The sequence below is a fragment of the Gobio gobio genome (genome assembly GCF_949357685.1).
Source record: "Gobio gobio genome assembly, chromosome: 21".
Taxonomy (NCBI): Eukaryota; Metazoa; Chordata; class Actinopteri; order Cypriniformes; family Gobionidae; genus Gobio; species Gobio gobio.
The window spans coordinates 9,409,770-9,425,393 of record NC_137117.1 but is presented as its reverse complement, the minus strand read 5'-3'; the positions used below and the strand labels follow the sequence as shown (position 1 = coordinate 9,425,393).

At 38.5% G+C, this 15,624-nt stretch overlaps 1 protein-coding gene across 9 annotated transcripts in view; it reads right to left on the bottom strand.

Moving 5' to 3' along the window:
• The window catches only part of utrn (utrophin), a gene marked incomplete at both ends in the record, with an annotated part of 350,347 nt that overhangs the window by 46,389 nt on the left and 288,334 nt on the right, over positions 1–15,624 (bottom strand). For all 9 annotated transcript variants that reach the window (XM_079802801.1, XM_079802799.1, XM_079802800.1 and 6 more), the window contains 2 exons: positions 4,726–4,837; positions 11,825–11,991. In XM_079802801.1, the coding sequence (XP_079658927.1) occupies positions 4,726–4,837; positions 11,825–11,991 (279 nt within the window). The remainder of the gene's footprint in view (positions 1–4,725; positions 4,838–11,824; positions 11,992–15,624) is intronic.

Below are 15,624 nucleotides of genomic sequence, written 5' to 3'. Positions count from 1 at the left end.
GACATTGTAAACCATTTTTGTTGGCGAAGCAACAAAAAAAAGGCCGGCCATATTGGGTTGGAAATGTCACTCGATATTAACTACTTCTTTATAGAACTGTTTTATGAAAGTAATATGACAGTCATGATCGATATTCTTGGGCCTGTGGAACGTTTATGTGACGCTCCATAGAACAGCACCATAAACTTATTATGGGAACGATCCATATGGAGTAACCTGGGGTTAAAGTGCTTTGTTCAAGGTCACAGTGGTGTCTCACTGTTAGTATGGATTGAAATTGGGACATTCTACTTGCCTTGATAACATAACGACTATTACTAGAAAGAATATGCTAGTGAGAAAAGGTTTTCATGCTTGAATGTTCAAAAAACATTATTTGTCCCAACTGCTGTACGCTGTTTAGTTCCAGTCTCTCTGAAGCCCCTCCTTCTGAAAAGCACAGTGTGCTCTGATTGGTCGGCTGGATCAGTGTGTTTGGGAAATTCCTTGAGTTTCAACACACTACTAGCTAACTCAACCAGGCCCTGCCACTTTATTCTGCATATTAATTATTTAAATGAGGAATATTGTGACGTGTTTGTTCCCGGAAGAAAACTCAAGACTACAATATATGCGTTTCAGGGAAACTGACACTGATATATAGAGAAGAACTCCTGCTGGAGGAACTTTGGGCTTTGTAACTTTGCTGAAACAGCGACATTACACACTAAAGAAAGTTTAACAGCATAGTAGTTCTCTTTAAAAAAAAAAAAAAATCATCAGTGTATTTTCACAATGCATGTCATAGATCTTATTGTGAAAGATTCATACATGTATGATTAATTTAATTGATTTATTTATTAACCGTAACGTTTAATGATGATCTTCCTGTGAAATCTCTCTGGTGACATTATGCCGGCTTCTTCAGTCAATTAGTCCGCTTAAACATGCCCCTTTCTTTCTATCATTACAAACTCGCAATCTTTTTTTGTGCCACGCCCACATCTCAATACTCAATTAACAACCGATGTCGCCGCCTTACTGTTTTTCTATTTTTTGATTAAACTTAGATGTACAATAAGGTAGAAAATATCTGTCACATAGGGCGCTATCATACACCCGGTGCAATGCGATGCCAGGCGGGATACACAAATGTTTTTTGCTAGTTTCAGCCCGAGGCGGTTCTCATTTTCACGTCCAGTGCCACATCGCAACTGGCTTTTAAAGGGAATGGGAGATGAGACTCTGATTGGTTTATTGCACATTATGCCAAAAACACACTAAAAACTCATTAAAAAACTAGGTACAACCCTTTTAGACCATGCGCCGGGCACACTGACCATTTGTCCCAATGTAAAACTGGCAAAAGTGGATTCGGACACACCCTAAGTGCACCCAAGTCATGCGCTTCAGACCATGTGCTCAGATCGTTATAATAGGGCCCATATACTGTAAAAAAAGATGGACGACAGACCTTCACTCTCTTCCATTGCAGTAAGTGAAGCTGCCATTGTCCAAATATGGTGCTGACATCTTGAGTCTCGAGTTTGCGCAGTAGTAAGCGACAAGTGGAGCCGTGGTATCAAGGTCCCGCCCACACTCCCGCCCTAATCAATCACACGCTCCAGAACTTTTTGTGAAATAAACAGTTATGAAATTTAAGTTAAAGCTCCAATCTCGTCCCGAAGTTCTTGAAAAAGCCTGTTAGTGCCTCAGTGACGACTTTGCTCCGAGAAGCTGTCAATCTCAGCTGTCAATCATGACGTCACATCTCCGTTTTTATAGCATCAAATAACTAAAACCAAACTTATTTAAAGAACGAACACTTGAACTAACATCAGTGTGATAAAAACTGCCTAAAATGACAGAAACCATCTTTGGAAAAAAAAAATTGAAGTGTAATTTGATTGTTTAGTTTGTCTATGTCCCATTACATTTCATGGAGAGGGCGGGGTTTATGACCTATACTGGGACCAGCCACCTGGGGGTGATCGAGACGCTTTGGCTTCACTTTTCAGGACTCGTGTGGCACACTTGATCGGTCACTGCTTCAGTTTCATTGTGACTTTAACAACTTTTGGTCATCAAATACTTTCTTTAAATGGCAAAGAGCAGCCTGAACATTCTTCAAAATGTCTCCTTTCGTGTTCTATGCAATAACAGGTTTGGAATGACACGACGGTTCATTTTTGGGGCGATTCAGCTGACTTGTGGTGTCCTCGTGAGGTTTGATCCAACAAACCTTTGTTCAACCACTTTACTGCACCACACAAAAACTCTTGAGCCGGAAATACACCATCTACCGGATGGCCAATGCACAACCCTCCAGTCAGCCATCTTTATGACTAATGAAAAAGGCAACATTTCTTGACTGAAGTGCCGGTGTTTAAAGTTGAATCGCTTCTAAGTTGCATTATTCAATGTAATTTGTGTGAAATTGTCGAGGAGAGTAAATATAAACTTGTTTACCTTTTGTCATGCTGATCAATGACTGACGGCTTTTCAATTTCATGCTCCGGAACTGAACCGTTGAGTTAAACACTTTAATTTTCAGGTTGCACACAGTTTCTGCTATGGAGTTGATAGGAAATCCTGCCGGTGACGTTTATAGATCAAGGCCTTCTGAGTTTTAACTACTCTCCATCTTACCTGCAGTGGGGGAGGAGACCACCAACCACACACTTTACAGTCCCAGCTGGAATAAAAACTATATAGATGTGCTCCTGATCCAAAAGGCGTTTAGCAGGATTATGCCTCCTACGAAAGCTGAGATTCTAAAGCAGCATTGCAGGTTTCCTTTACCTAATTAAAAATGTACCTTTTACTGAATATTTGTAGGAGTTGTGCGTTTTGTGCTCATTAAGCACGTGACACATCGATGTCAAAGAACAAGCGGCGACGAAAGCTGACTGTGTTGTCTCCTCTCATCGACTGCGTCTCAGCTAAAAAGCTGCGCTTAAACACACAAAAAGGATTCAAGGCGACTGTCAACCTGCATGTGCTTTCTGCGCCTGCGTCTAAGTAAATACCCGCCTATATCAGCAGGTATCAATAGTCTATATTCATCATTCAAAAAGGGAAACCAGATAAACAAACTGTAAACGAAGCTGCGCTTGCATACCATTTTGATTATCAATAACGCTGATCACTTTCTTCATTACAGTCGGCTCAGAGCCAGTGGTGGGGAACACACCAAAAAAAACTAAGCCGACCGACACTCAAAAACGGCCCGACAATCGGCTTGATGTGTCACGGCCTTTAGAGCCCTGCGTTGTTAGCTTAGCAACATGCTAACCCTGAATCCTACCCCTGAAATCAACTGCATGTGCTTCACCAGAAAAGTATGAAGCACACTATTGCTGCCCACCCAGCTAACAAAAATATGTTCTAAAAATGTTCTAACGTTAAGTTATGAAAACAAATATTTCTTAATGTTCTCAATTTTCAAAACATTCAAGCCGTGCAAATGCACTATCCCAACTCAAATGGTTGTAATTCAAGAATGCTTTGGAATATAGATCCAATTGTGCTCTTGTTTTAAAGAATACACTCAGCAGATTATTGCCTAAGTGAAAGAACTTTAAATATACAAATATGAACAATTTATGGAAGTTTGAATTTACTGTAAATCAAATGCACTGTACTAAATATTTTTATTTGATATGAAACATAATATTTTACAAAATAAGTTTTACTCTTAAACTACTATAAAATCAAAGCCATATGTCTAACCAATTTTTGTTCCAAATTTGAAGTTGATATCACAAAAATTAAAGTTCCCATGAGAGTTTGTTTAGGCGCTTTGCCACAATATCCACCGGGTGACGCACACATTTCATTGTTTAGTTTTTTTTAATGCATTTTCCTGTAACAAATTAATACATTTCTGTCCAAAAATCACTTCTATCACAAAGCAGTCAGCAAATATGGAACCTTTCCGACGATATGCGTTTTGCCAAGATTAGAAAAGGGTTTAATTATAAAATTGTTAAAATACATTTTGGAATATGAAACCTGACACCGCCCTCTAGGGGAGGAGCCCGCTAAAAAATATTTAGAGTAGTGTTTCCATGGTAACGCAATGTCCAATTTCAAAACAGTTTTCACAGGATGAATTTTGAGTTCGTAAGCTTTCGAATGATCCCTAATTTATGATAATTAGTAAAATATGTGATATAAAAAGGCAATAAAAACTATTGCTAGCGCAAAGGTGAAAGTTAATGGGTTGAAAATGTTTTTCTTGTTTATGTGAACCTTAGCAAAAACATTAAAGGATCATTCCATAATATAATTTTGAAACATTATGGGAACATTTACAAAAACTTAGAACGTCGAACTAAAACGGTTCAGAATAAAAAACAATCCATAAACAAAGTATAAATGTCTTTGAAAACGTTACCGTAAGAACGTCTGTTCACAACTTTGAGAGAACCTTGCCAGAACATTAGACACATTAGAGCGCTCCTTGCTAGCTGGGTAAGTGGAGCGTTTCATATTATTTATGAGGTCAGTTTTCCTTTAGACAGTCGTCGTGAAAGGTAGCTGCCTATGTAGGCAGTAGACAGAAAGGCAGCTCACTAGGTTTTGGAACAGAGCCATAGCTCTACCACTACTGAATGCCTGCTGTAATGTCCATTCATGCGAAATGTCTCTTTTATGAGCTCCAATTTGCGAGCTTCATTACACATGCTTTAATTTGACGGGTAGAGAAAGACTGTAGTAGACATTCAGGTGCGACTAACTCACCGGTGTGCAGTACTCCACCATGGGGTAGTTCAGTTTATGACCCTTCGCCGTGCGGCCAGAGAAGAAACAGCTTTGGCAAACGTCATAGTTGAAGTGCTTCAAACTGCGATATCTGCAAAGAGGAACAGAAAGAGAACACTGACCATTAGTATAACAACAGGCTTTCACCGTACGGAAAGGCAGCGTGGGCATTTATCCTTTTCTGTTTTACCGAAGAAAGAGAAACACAGAGATTTGGAGCGACGTGAGGAGAATTTACATTTTTAGATGATTCCTTTAAAATCCTTAATCCCAAAACAGCCTGATATTCCGTAGTTACGTCAAACTGTAATCCACTCGTTATTGAATTTGCCTGAAATTCACAGTCCTATGGAGAATATTCATTCACTCCAGTCGCGTCACGCTCGATTCAATAACATCATTAACACACAGTTTAAAAGTATTTTTATTAAACAGATTTTCTTCATATAAATGTAAACTGAGTGTGGAGGAGGACAGCACTGTGTGTGGGGTTTGTTTTTGGTTCCTTCTGGTCTCTCCAGGAAATGCAAATTCAAAAGAATTTAGTTCCTCTAGTGTGCAATATTTCCACCGCGCTGCTGCATAAATGATATGACAGTAAAAAGCTGCTGCATTTTCTGAAACGGCTCCTCTTCTCTCTGGGGCGGCACATCTGAAAACAGCATTCACACTGAGGTCCCGCTGAGAAATACTAAATATCATGCCATTGGTGCTTTGGTCAAGATCTTATATTAGTTTCTGTGAGATGTGGGTAAGACATATACATATATATTTATATATATTAGGGGTGTAACGGTACACAAAACTGACGGCTTGGTACGCACCTCGGTTTTGAAGTCGGTACGGATTCGGTACAGCAGTTTTACAAAATTGCTTTAAAAAAAAAAAAATGTATTAAACAGTGGTTTACTCAAAAAACTAGTGCCTGTCCTTAAATTAACTAAATTATAACTAAAAGTTTCTTAAAGATAATGCTATAAACTATATTATATAGCCCTTACTTGCACATTACTAAAATATTAAAGGTTAACAACAGAGCCCAAACTATTAGCCTAAATTCAGTTGGCATTTATTTTTAGATATAATAATCAACACTCAAATAACACATTGTGTGCAAATATGTAAACTTCACATAAGGCAGTTTTTGCATTAACTTCTAAATCTAATTATAAAATTGTGTTTTTACTCCAATTCGTTGTTGACATATCATTTATGTCTGTGTCTGTCATTCTCATGACAGGTTTATTTAAACATACATGAAATAATCAAGACATCACTAACAGGTTAAATGGAATATAATGAATATAGGCTAATATAGTGCATATATTTAGTGAAAGAGTTGATTTCTCTGCTGTGGACACTGAATGACTAAATGTGATGCTACTTGACATTGTTCTCAAGCTGTTTTATTTACGTCTTTCCGCCGTTGAAACACTGATTGAGCGATTACACCACATGATATGTTTCAGTTAAGGTGTAATATATCCTCAACATACCTTCAGATGTTCATTCACATTTATTCTTTAAGAAGAGATGATCGCGTTCACTTGTGTGTTGCGCTACCGCGCCTATACAGTGATTATTCACTTCACATTAAAGAGCGTCAAAACTGCATTTATCGTTAAAATTTTGTGATGAAATGGACAGACTACTTAATATGTTCGTGTGGGAACTCGGATTGAAGTGTTTTCCGCGCTTAAAACAAGCCGACTGTTAAGGATTGCATTCGGTAACGGTACACACGTGCACCGTACCGGAAGCCCTGTACCGAAAAGGTTTGGTGCGAATACGTGTACCGTTACACCCCTAATATATATATATATATACACAAAATATACAGCGTGTTCCAGTTCCTGCCAATATCCAGAAACGTCACACAGCCATTGAAGAGGAGTGGACCAATATTCCACAGGCCACAATCAACAACCTGATCAACTCTAGGGGAAGGAGATGTGTTGCACTGCGTGAGGCAAATGGTGGTCACACCAGACCCCCCAATACAGTAAAACTGCACATTTTAGAGTGGCCTTTTATTGTGTCCAGCCTAAGGCACACCTGTGTAATAATCATGCTGTCTAATCAGCATCTTGATATGCCACACCTGTGAGGAGGATGAATTATCTCGGCAAAGGAGAAGTGCTCACTAACACACATTTAGACAGATTTTGTGAACAATATTTGAGAGAAATAGGCCTTTTGTGTACATAGAGAAAGTCTTAGATCTTAGATGAGGAGTTCAGCTAATGAAAAATGGGGGCAAAAACAAAAGTGTTGCATTTATAATTTTGTACAGTGTGTATTTATATAAATATAAAACTGATCTAAAATGCAATTTGATGAATTTTGAATGTCATGCGAGCCTGCAAGTTACACTGTACCGCAGATTAAAAAAAATACTGCTATTAATAATAATAATAAGAAAAAAATCTGTCAAAAATATTTCTTTAATCTTAGTTGCTTAGCTTGGTAGAAGTATAATTTATTTTTTTGATGTCATTTATTGAACACTTGTTTTTATGACATTGCTGCCATTTTGTTGTTTCTATCTATCTATCTATCTATCTATCTATCTATCTATCTATCTATCTATCTATCTATCTATCTATCTATCTATCTATCTATCTATCTATCTATCTATCTATCTATCTATCTATCTATCTATCTATCTATCTATCTATCTATCTATCTATCTATCTGCATTTATTAATTATGCATTTATCTAAGATTCTAGCTCTTAAAACGACTAAACTAAACTTAAAACTATTTCAAACTTAAACCTTCAAAGCTGTTAGAACTTCTTTAAACTTTATGGCTAGGCTTTCTCAAGCCAACATCAACGTTTGTCTACAAACTTTTCAATCCATACTGATCTCTAGAGAGAAAGCCATTTTCCCTGTCCCACTTTCTGTGGAATGAAGTCCTGGTCAGATGTATTACAGCAGCTGCTTTCTGTCTAACCCAAAGGAAACTTAAACTAACGGTTCCTGCAATAATGTGTTTGATTACCCACCATATTCCTTCCTAAACTTAACATCTGCACTGGACTAAATATTTAGCACGGCCTTATATGCTTAAATTGAACAAGAAAATAATTATTCGTCATAAAATATTAAATAAACATCATAGAAAGCATTAAATGTAACATTTTCATACGTCGACACATTGTTACAGTGCTAATTTTATATTTTAAAACAAATTCAACTGTTTGTGTTTCTAGAAAATTATTGCTAATATTTTGCCAGATATAACCTTATAATGTGTTTTTTATTAGAATTAAAAGGTTCTCTCTGTATTTGACCTGTTCCAAAAATCCCCATTTACAAATTTGAGAGGATTTTGATGTTGTACATTTATAATTAATTTGGGGTCTCTGTCATTTTGATGTATGAACGAGACTTGTTTTGTTCCCCATGCAATTTTTGCTATATGGAATGCAAAAACTTTGAAGCTCAATATCTCAAAACCGCTCAGAATGCAGACAGAACCTTATTTTATGCATTCGACAGACGCTTTTATCCCTTTAATTCCAAGGTGGTGATTTGTTACTGCTAAGGGACTACAGCTTAACCGCGATGAACCACTTACCCGTGGCAAAATCAGCGCACAGCCTCTTGAGGATTACTGCTTTAACAATTAACAACTGTTAATCTGCTAAACAATTAGTGACATTTGCATGGATTTGTAAGTGAATGCATCAATTTGCCCCCGGATTTCTTCTCCATCAACACAAAGTTTCTCTCAATAAATCCAGGTTGACTGACTTTATTTTTCTCCGTTTCTCTCTCTCGTTCTGTTTAGTCTTCTCTACTATCCATCACTGACAAAACACAGCCCGTATCTCCTGTGTCAAACATCCGACTGAATCTCACCACTGAGCTCTGCCTCAGTGAAACGTCTCAGAAAACAAGATGGTCCGGTCTGATGCGGTCAGTCCTCGAGAGGCAGAGGAGGTTGTCAGTGAGACTTAGCCAAAGCTTCTAAATATGGCAGCCTTATCGGTAATACATGGGCATTATGTATGTATGCATGGCATTTGAAAAGGCCACCACCTATTGTGACAAGAGCACACAGTGGCTGTTTAAAATACAGCATGGAGGCGTGTGATGACGAGCTAACACCCGATACACCCCTGAGCGCACACTGCAGGACTTACACACACACACACACACACACACACACACACACACACACACACACACGAGCCTGGCAATGTTGATCAGCATGTATTTATGTTGCTGTACATGTGCACACTTCTGATATTAAAGCTATCCATAAATTTCAAAGCACAGAAGAAAACATTATGTTATTAATATATCATAACATAATAAAAATGTTGTATAGCTATAATTATCATTTACTGCAGTCTTCTGGTGGCTTTTGCCATTATTACCATCAATGATGTGTTTTGCTTACAGCTAAAACTTCGTACACGTTGAGCTTCCAGATAGGGGTGATTCAGGTTATATTATATATATTATTTATTTTATTCTCTTATGAATATTTTAATTACATTTCTGTGTAAATCACTTTGAATTGCCACTGTGTATGAAACGTGCTATATAAATAAACTTGCCTTGCCTTCAGTTATTGTTAAAGTCTACCATACAAAGAATCCAAGGTTTTTGTTAAAAGTTTATTCTATTTAAACTAGTAATTAATTAATTAATTAATTAGCTAAACGTTTTAATTGCCAATTTATTATACATAATACATATAATGAATAAGATATATTATTATATTTATTATTATTAGTGTTATATTTAATATCTCAGTCGAACAAGATTTGATCTTGTGACAATGCAAGAAACTCCTCTGAGACACACACACACACACTGATATCAATATGTGGCTGAAACCCTAGAATCACCCCATCCTGCTCAATGACAATACACTATTAATGCGTTAATATTGACAGCCCTATTTTCGAGCTGAACTTTGAAAAGTGTCAGAGCTGATCAGAGAACAGACTGAATAGCACCGACTCTATGTCTGTCCTCCATTTCTCTCCCACAATCCCTTTCATCAGTCTCTCCTTCTTATTTAGAGTGCTATCAGATGCTGACATTTAGATGAATGTTGGGCCTCAGGAGTGAATCTAACCTTTTGCACCCAGACAGCAGATGCGCATGTGTGTGTCTTAAATCTCTCACAGATCCGCTTGATATCACGCTTTGTCTAATGCAGGGGTGTCCAACCCTGCTCCTGGAGGGGCCACTGTCCTGCAGAGTTTAGCTCCAGCTTTGCCTCAACCTGGACGCTTCTATTAAGACCTTGATTAGCTGGTTCAGGTGTGTTTAATTGGAGTTGGAGCTGAACTCTGCAGGACAGTGGCCATCCAGGAGCAGGACTGGACGTCCCTGCACTAGTGCGACACTTCTCAAACCATGGGAGAATTCCCTACTTCTCACATCTGTCATTGTGAAGTTTCTTCTATTCCTCCTAATGTACAGTCATTAAGCCACACTGTAAACCCGAATAAGTTGGCAAAACTCAAAAAGAGTCATTTTTATTTTGTAATCATACATTTGAATTGCTCTGAACTTGAAATATTTGAGTAAGGTAATTCATACATTTAACTTAAACATATCATGTAATCTAAAATTGTTAGTAGTGGAAACTTGACTAGCTTTAACCCTCTCGAGTCGGCGGTCGCGCCGGCGCGATCGGCTCGCTTTTTTTCTTATCAGTGCCAAAGAGACTCAAATAATTCTGTCGTTTTTTATCATTCAGGCAAGTGTTATACATCATTATAATCTGTTGTGTTTCTATTTTTTTGTGTACAGTCACGATAAAAACAACTTGTTGTGCTTTTTGCAAAATAAAGAAATCAAACATGATGCGCGATCTGCAGCCTCTCTGTCAAAGACGTTCATTCAAATAGTCTTCAGAAAATGACCTCTAGCTTAGTGAATACTTGTGTCACAAACATGAGACATATGTCTAAAGAAACACTTTTAAACACTGTAAACTAAATTAAAAACAAACATTCTGTGTTTATGTAATCCGTTTGAAAGCAGAGAGATGTTAGTCGTTCCTGAGCGGCTCAGTACACACTAATGGGACCACACCCACGGAGCGCGCGCTCTATTGAGATTCAAATACTGAGGCTCTCACATCACATCACACATCAACTCAAACAAACACATCAAGTACTGCATTCCTACTTCAACTACATCGTTTTGAGACGCGTTTAATAATCCTGGAATAATTCTCCATGAAAAGCTGTTCATTTCTGAAAGCAACTGTGTCCACCGCTGTGTGTAAGTAGGCAAAGATTAGCATCTGTGAATATTAAACGCAAAAACCTGCGCGAGGACGCACTGAAGCTTTCTTTGTTTAAATTAGCTCAAAATTACTGTCAGATGTAAGTAATTACCTTGACAAACTATACATCATTTAAAAGATCTAAGACTCAAGCTTCCATTTTTGACCTCCGTTATATTCTCAAAGTCTTATAGTGACCGTATTTTTTTAAGCTAATTCAATAAATGCCACCTTGCTAATTGGTTACTCAATGCTTTGGTAGCATTAGCATAGCATAGCAATATAAAAACATAAATCTGTTCTCAAACTCCACTCGTCACATGATGGAAACCCTAAAAAAATAAACCAACATAACAGAAACTCTTCTAAACAAGCATAAAACATTACTAAATCTCCCACTTAATGTTAATCCTGAACAATTTTTTTTAAAACATAACACTTAATTTCAGCATTTACTCTCCCGTTTGAGTGTCGTGACAAAGCATGAAATATAAATCCCAGCGCAGTTTTGGTTAAATTTAAGTTTGTCTAACTCAATTTAAGTTCATAAAACTCAAAACAATGAAACACTTCAGATGACTTAAAATGTGTCCGTTTTGTGAACTCAAACGAAAAAGAAAGTTCTAAATACTCATAAATGTTCATTTGTTTGAACTCATTTGTTTAATTTAAGTTGGCTCTACTCAAATTGTATTATTTAGAGTGTTAGGGTTTACAGTGCATAAATGAACCCTTTTCAGGGTGATACACGCTTACATAAATGTGTGTGTGTGTGTGTGTGTGTGTGTGTGTGTGTGTGTGTGTGTGTGTGTACCTGAAGCCCACGATGGGGAACTCTTTACAGATATTGCACTTGGCCTGGTGTTTGGCCGTTTCTGCCGCAGCCACTCTGTGCAGGACCGGGAGCCAAACCATAGACTGCGGCTCCAGCCTCATCCAATCAACAAACTGCCTCGGCTCCAGCTCAACCTTATTGGTCACCTGAGAAAAGAGAGTAATCACAAACCACCAATGAGGCAGGGATTTCAGAAAGCCCAAAAACAGCATAACTCGTAAACAATGCAGCCTGACCGAAATCGAGAAAGACGCCTGGAACGTTTCCTAGCAGACCGCCATAAATGACTGTCAATCGCATGGCTGCTTTTATAGAGATATAACAGCCTCATAAATATTTCCGTCAAGAACGAGCATTCAGTGATGTCACCCTGTCGGCAGGTGCTGGGTGATTTTTTTTTACCAGTGCAATAGAAGGAATATTAGATTTCATGCGCCTCATCTGTCATACAGCCCATCAGTAGCATCTCTATAAACCAGGTTCAACACAAGTTCAGTTTAATGGACATTACCAAAGGAAATCATTTCGACAAACAACATAAAACAAAATGTTTCCACTAATGTAATTACAATGGAAGTCAATGAGGCAGGACATTCTGAAGGGTTCAAACGCAGTCATGTGCTGCTTGTGTATTTGTTGAAGAGAGACTATTATATTTTCAGAATAAATGGATGTGTTATTTGAGCTATTTTAAGCTGCTAAAGATGCGTTTCCACCGCAGGAACTTTCCTCAGGAACTAGGGACTCTGGGATGGTACTCGTGTGTTTCGACCACAGGGATCAGGGTCTAAATGCAGTTCCAGAAAGTCCCTGCTCACGAGGAAGTACTTTTTCAAAGTTCAGGAACTTCTGGGGGTGGGACTTGGGAGCTGAACGGTTGAGTTCACACAGCATGTTGATTGGTTGACAACCATTTTGCAGTAAAAGTTGTTTGCTATTAGACTCAACAATGGGGTTTAAAAGATATGACCGATGGACCGACGGTGAGGTTCAGGCTTTATATATTTTGGGATAGTTCACCCAAAAATGAAAATTATCCGATGATTTACTCACCCTCAAGTCATCCTAGGTGTATATGACATTCTTCTCTCAGACAAATACAATCAGAGTTATATTAAAAAAGTCCTGGCTCTTCAAAGCTTTATAATGGCAGTGACTTCTTGGTTAGTTTTTGAAATCCATAAAAGTGCATCTATCCATCATAAAAGTGCTCCGGCCAGTTAATAAAGGCCTTCTGAAGCGATGCGTTTGTGTAAGAAAACTATCCATATTTAAAACTGTATAGACTAAAATATATAACCTCCGGCGGGCTTTAATCACCATTTTAGTGGTGTGAATATGTTACAGGTGCATGAAGTCTACCGAGACATAATTACTGATATAATTCCAGCGTACTTGAATTATGTGTAGAGACTCTTTCTGGCTTTATTGCACATATCATGTCAAAGTTACAGGATTTACTGTCTTTACATGGTCATGAAGTTAATATTTAATACAGACATTAATACATAATTCTAACACATTAAAGGAATCTCGATCGTTTTTGTGTTTGTTCTGCAGCAGAAAGTCATACAGTTTTGGAACAACATGAGGGTTGGTAAACTATGACATAATGTAGATTTTTGGTTGAACTTATATATTTATTGTTTACTTTTCGTGGCTAAACTTTTAAAACAGCTTGTATTTTATTGTTTATCATGGTTGTGTATTCCATTGTAAGTGCACTACTGTAAACATGATTATGGTTTGTTTTTACTGAGGAATGGGCTGAAATAATTTCCTGTGGTATCGTCAGAATGCCACCGATGCGGCAAGTGGAGCTTGTTTTGAACCGGGAACATTCCTGTAATTATTTGAACTCTATGGTAAACACATTCTCATATTTCAAACAAGTCAATGGAAAATAAATTATCAAATAAGACAATGATTAAGTGATTTGGCTCTTTATGTTCAGCAGCAACAATCTTGGCAGTGATGTCAGTGGCAGAACACACACACACACACACACACACACACACACACACACACACACACACACACACACACACACACACACACACACACACACACACACACACACACACACACACACACACACACACACACACACACACACACACACACACACACACACACACACACACACACACACACACACACACACACACACACACACACACACACACACACACACACACACACACACACACACACACACACACACAGCCTATGAAATGATGGATGTCTGTAGGCCTGCACTTATGTTGAGATCTGTCATAACCTAAACCTCTGAACTCTGACCTGTTGACATGTTTTGTGCTCTTAAATTTTCCATCAGACACCCATGAGCAACGAGAGAAACAGAAATGGACCGTTTGGTTGATTCCATCAATCAGCACTGATGGACTACAAACGGCTTCAGGAGTGACACTGTCCTGTCTGTCTGTCATCCCTTCACTCATCTGTCTATCATCATTCATTTCTTTCCTCTCTCAGCTTTCATGTGAAATGTCTGGCCTCCTCCTTTGGAAATCACACCTAGCCTTTATTGCCAGTATTGTTTTTCTCTCTGCAGTGGTGACCTCTCTTCCTGTAGGTCAGGTCTGATTGGACCTCTCCCCTCTTCATCCTCACTCATTTATAAATGACAATTTCTCTCTCTTCAAAACACTTCAGACTTGACACTGAGTGCAATCAAAACAGAGACAGACACGGAGGAGACATATGTAGAACAACAGAATGTTAGAATGATAGAACGACGGATAGAACGGTAGATAAATCGATTCAGAAAGGATGGATGGATAGATAGAACAACAGACAGACAGAATGACAGACAGATGGAACAACAGACAGACCGAACGACAGACAGATGAACAGACAGACCAAACAACAGACAGAACGACAGACAGATGGAACAACAGACAGAATGACAGAGAACGGCAGACAGAAGAGCAGACAGACAGAACAACAGACAGACAGAACTACAGACAGAACGACAGAGACAGAACAGCAGACAGACAGAATGACAGACAGAAAAACAGACAGAAAAACAGAGACAGAACAACAGAAAAAACAGCAGACAGACAGAACAACAGAAAGAAAAGCAGACAGACAGAACGACAGAAAGAACAGCCGACAGACAAAACGACAGACAGACAGAATGACAGACAGAAGACAGACAGAAGATCAAAAAGACAGACAGAACTAGAGACAGACAGAACTAAAGACAGAACAACAGACAGACAGAACGACAGACAGAAGGGCAGACAGACATAACAGACAAACAGAACTAGAGACAGAACTAAAGACATAACAACAGACAGATAGAATGACAGACAGAACAACAGCAAGAACAGCCGACAGACAGAACGACGGAAAGAACAGCAGACAGACAGAACGACAGACAGAAGAGCAGACAGACAGAATAACAGACAGACAGAATAACAGACAGACAGAATAACAGACAGACAGAGCGACAGACAGAACAGCAGACAGACAGAACTACAGACAGACAGAACGACAGACAGAACAACAGACAGACAGAACTACAGAAAGACAAAACTACAGACAGACAGAACAACAGAGAATAGCAGACAGACAGAACGACGGAAAGAACGGCAGACAGACAAAACGACGGAAAGAACAGCAGACAGAAAGAACAGCAGACAGACAAAACTACAGACAGACAGAACAACAGAAAGAACAGCAGACAGACAAAACTACAGACAGACAGAGCGATGGAAAGAACAGCAGACAGACAGAACAGCAGACAGACAGAG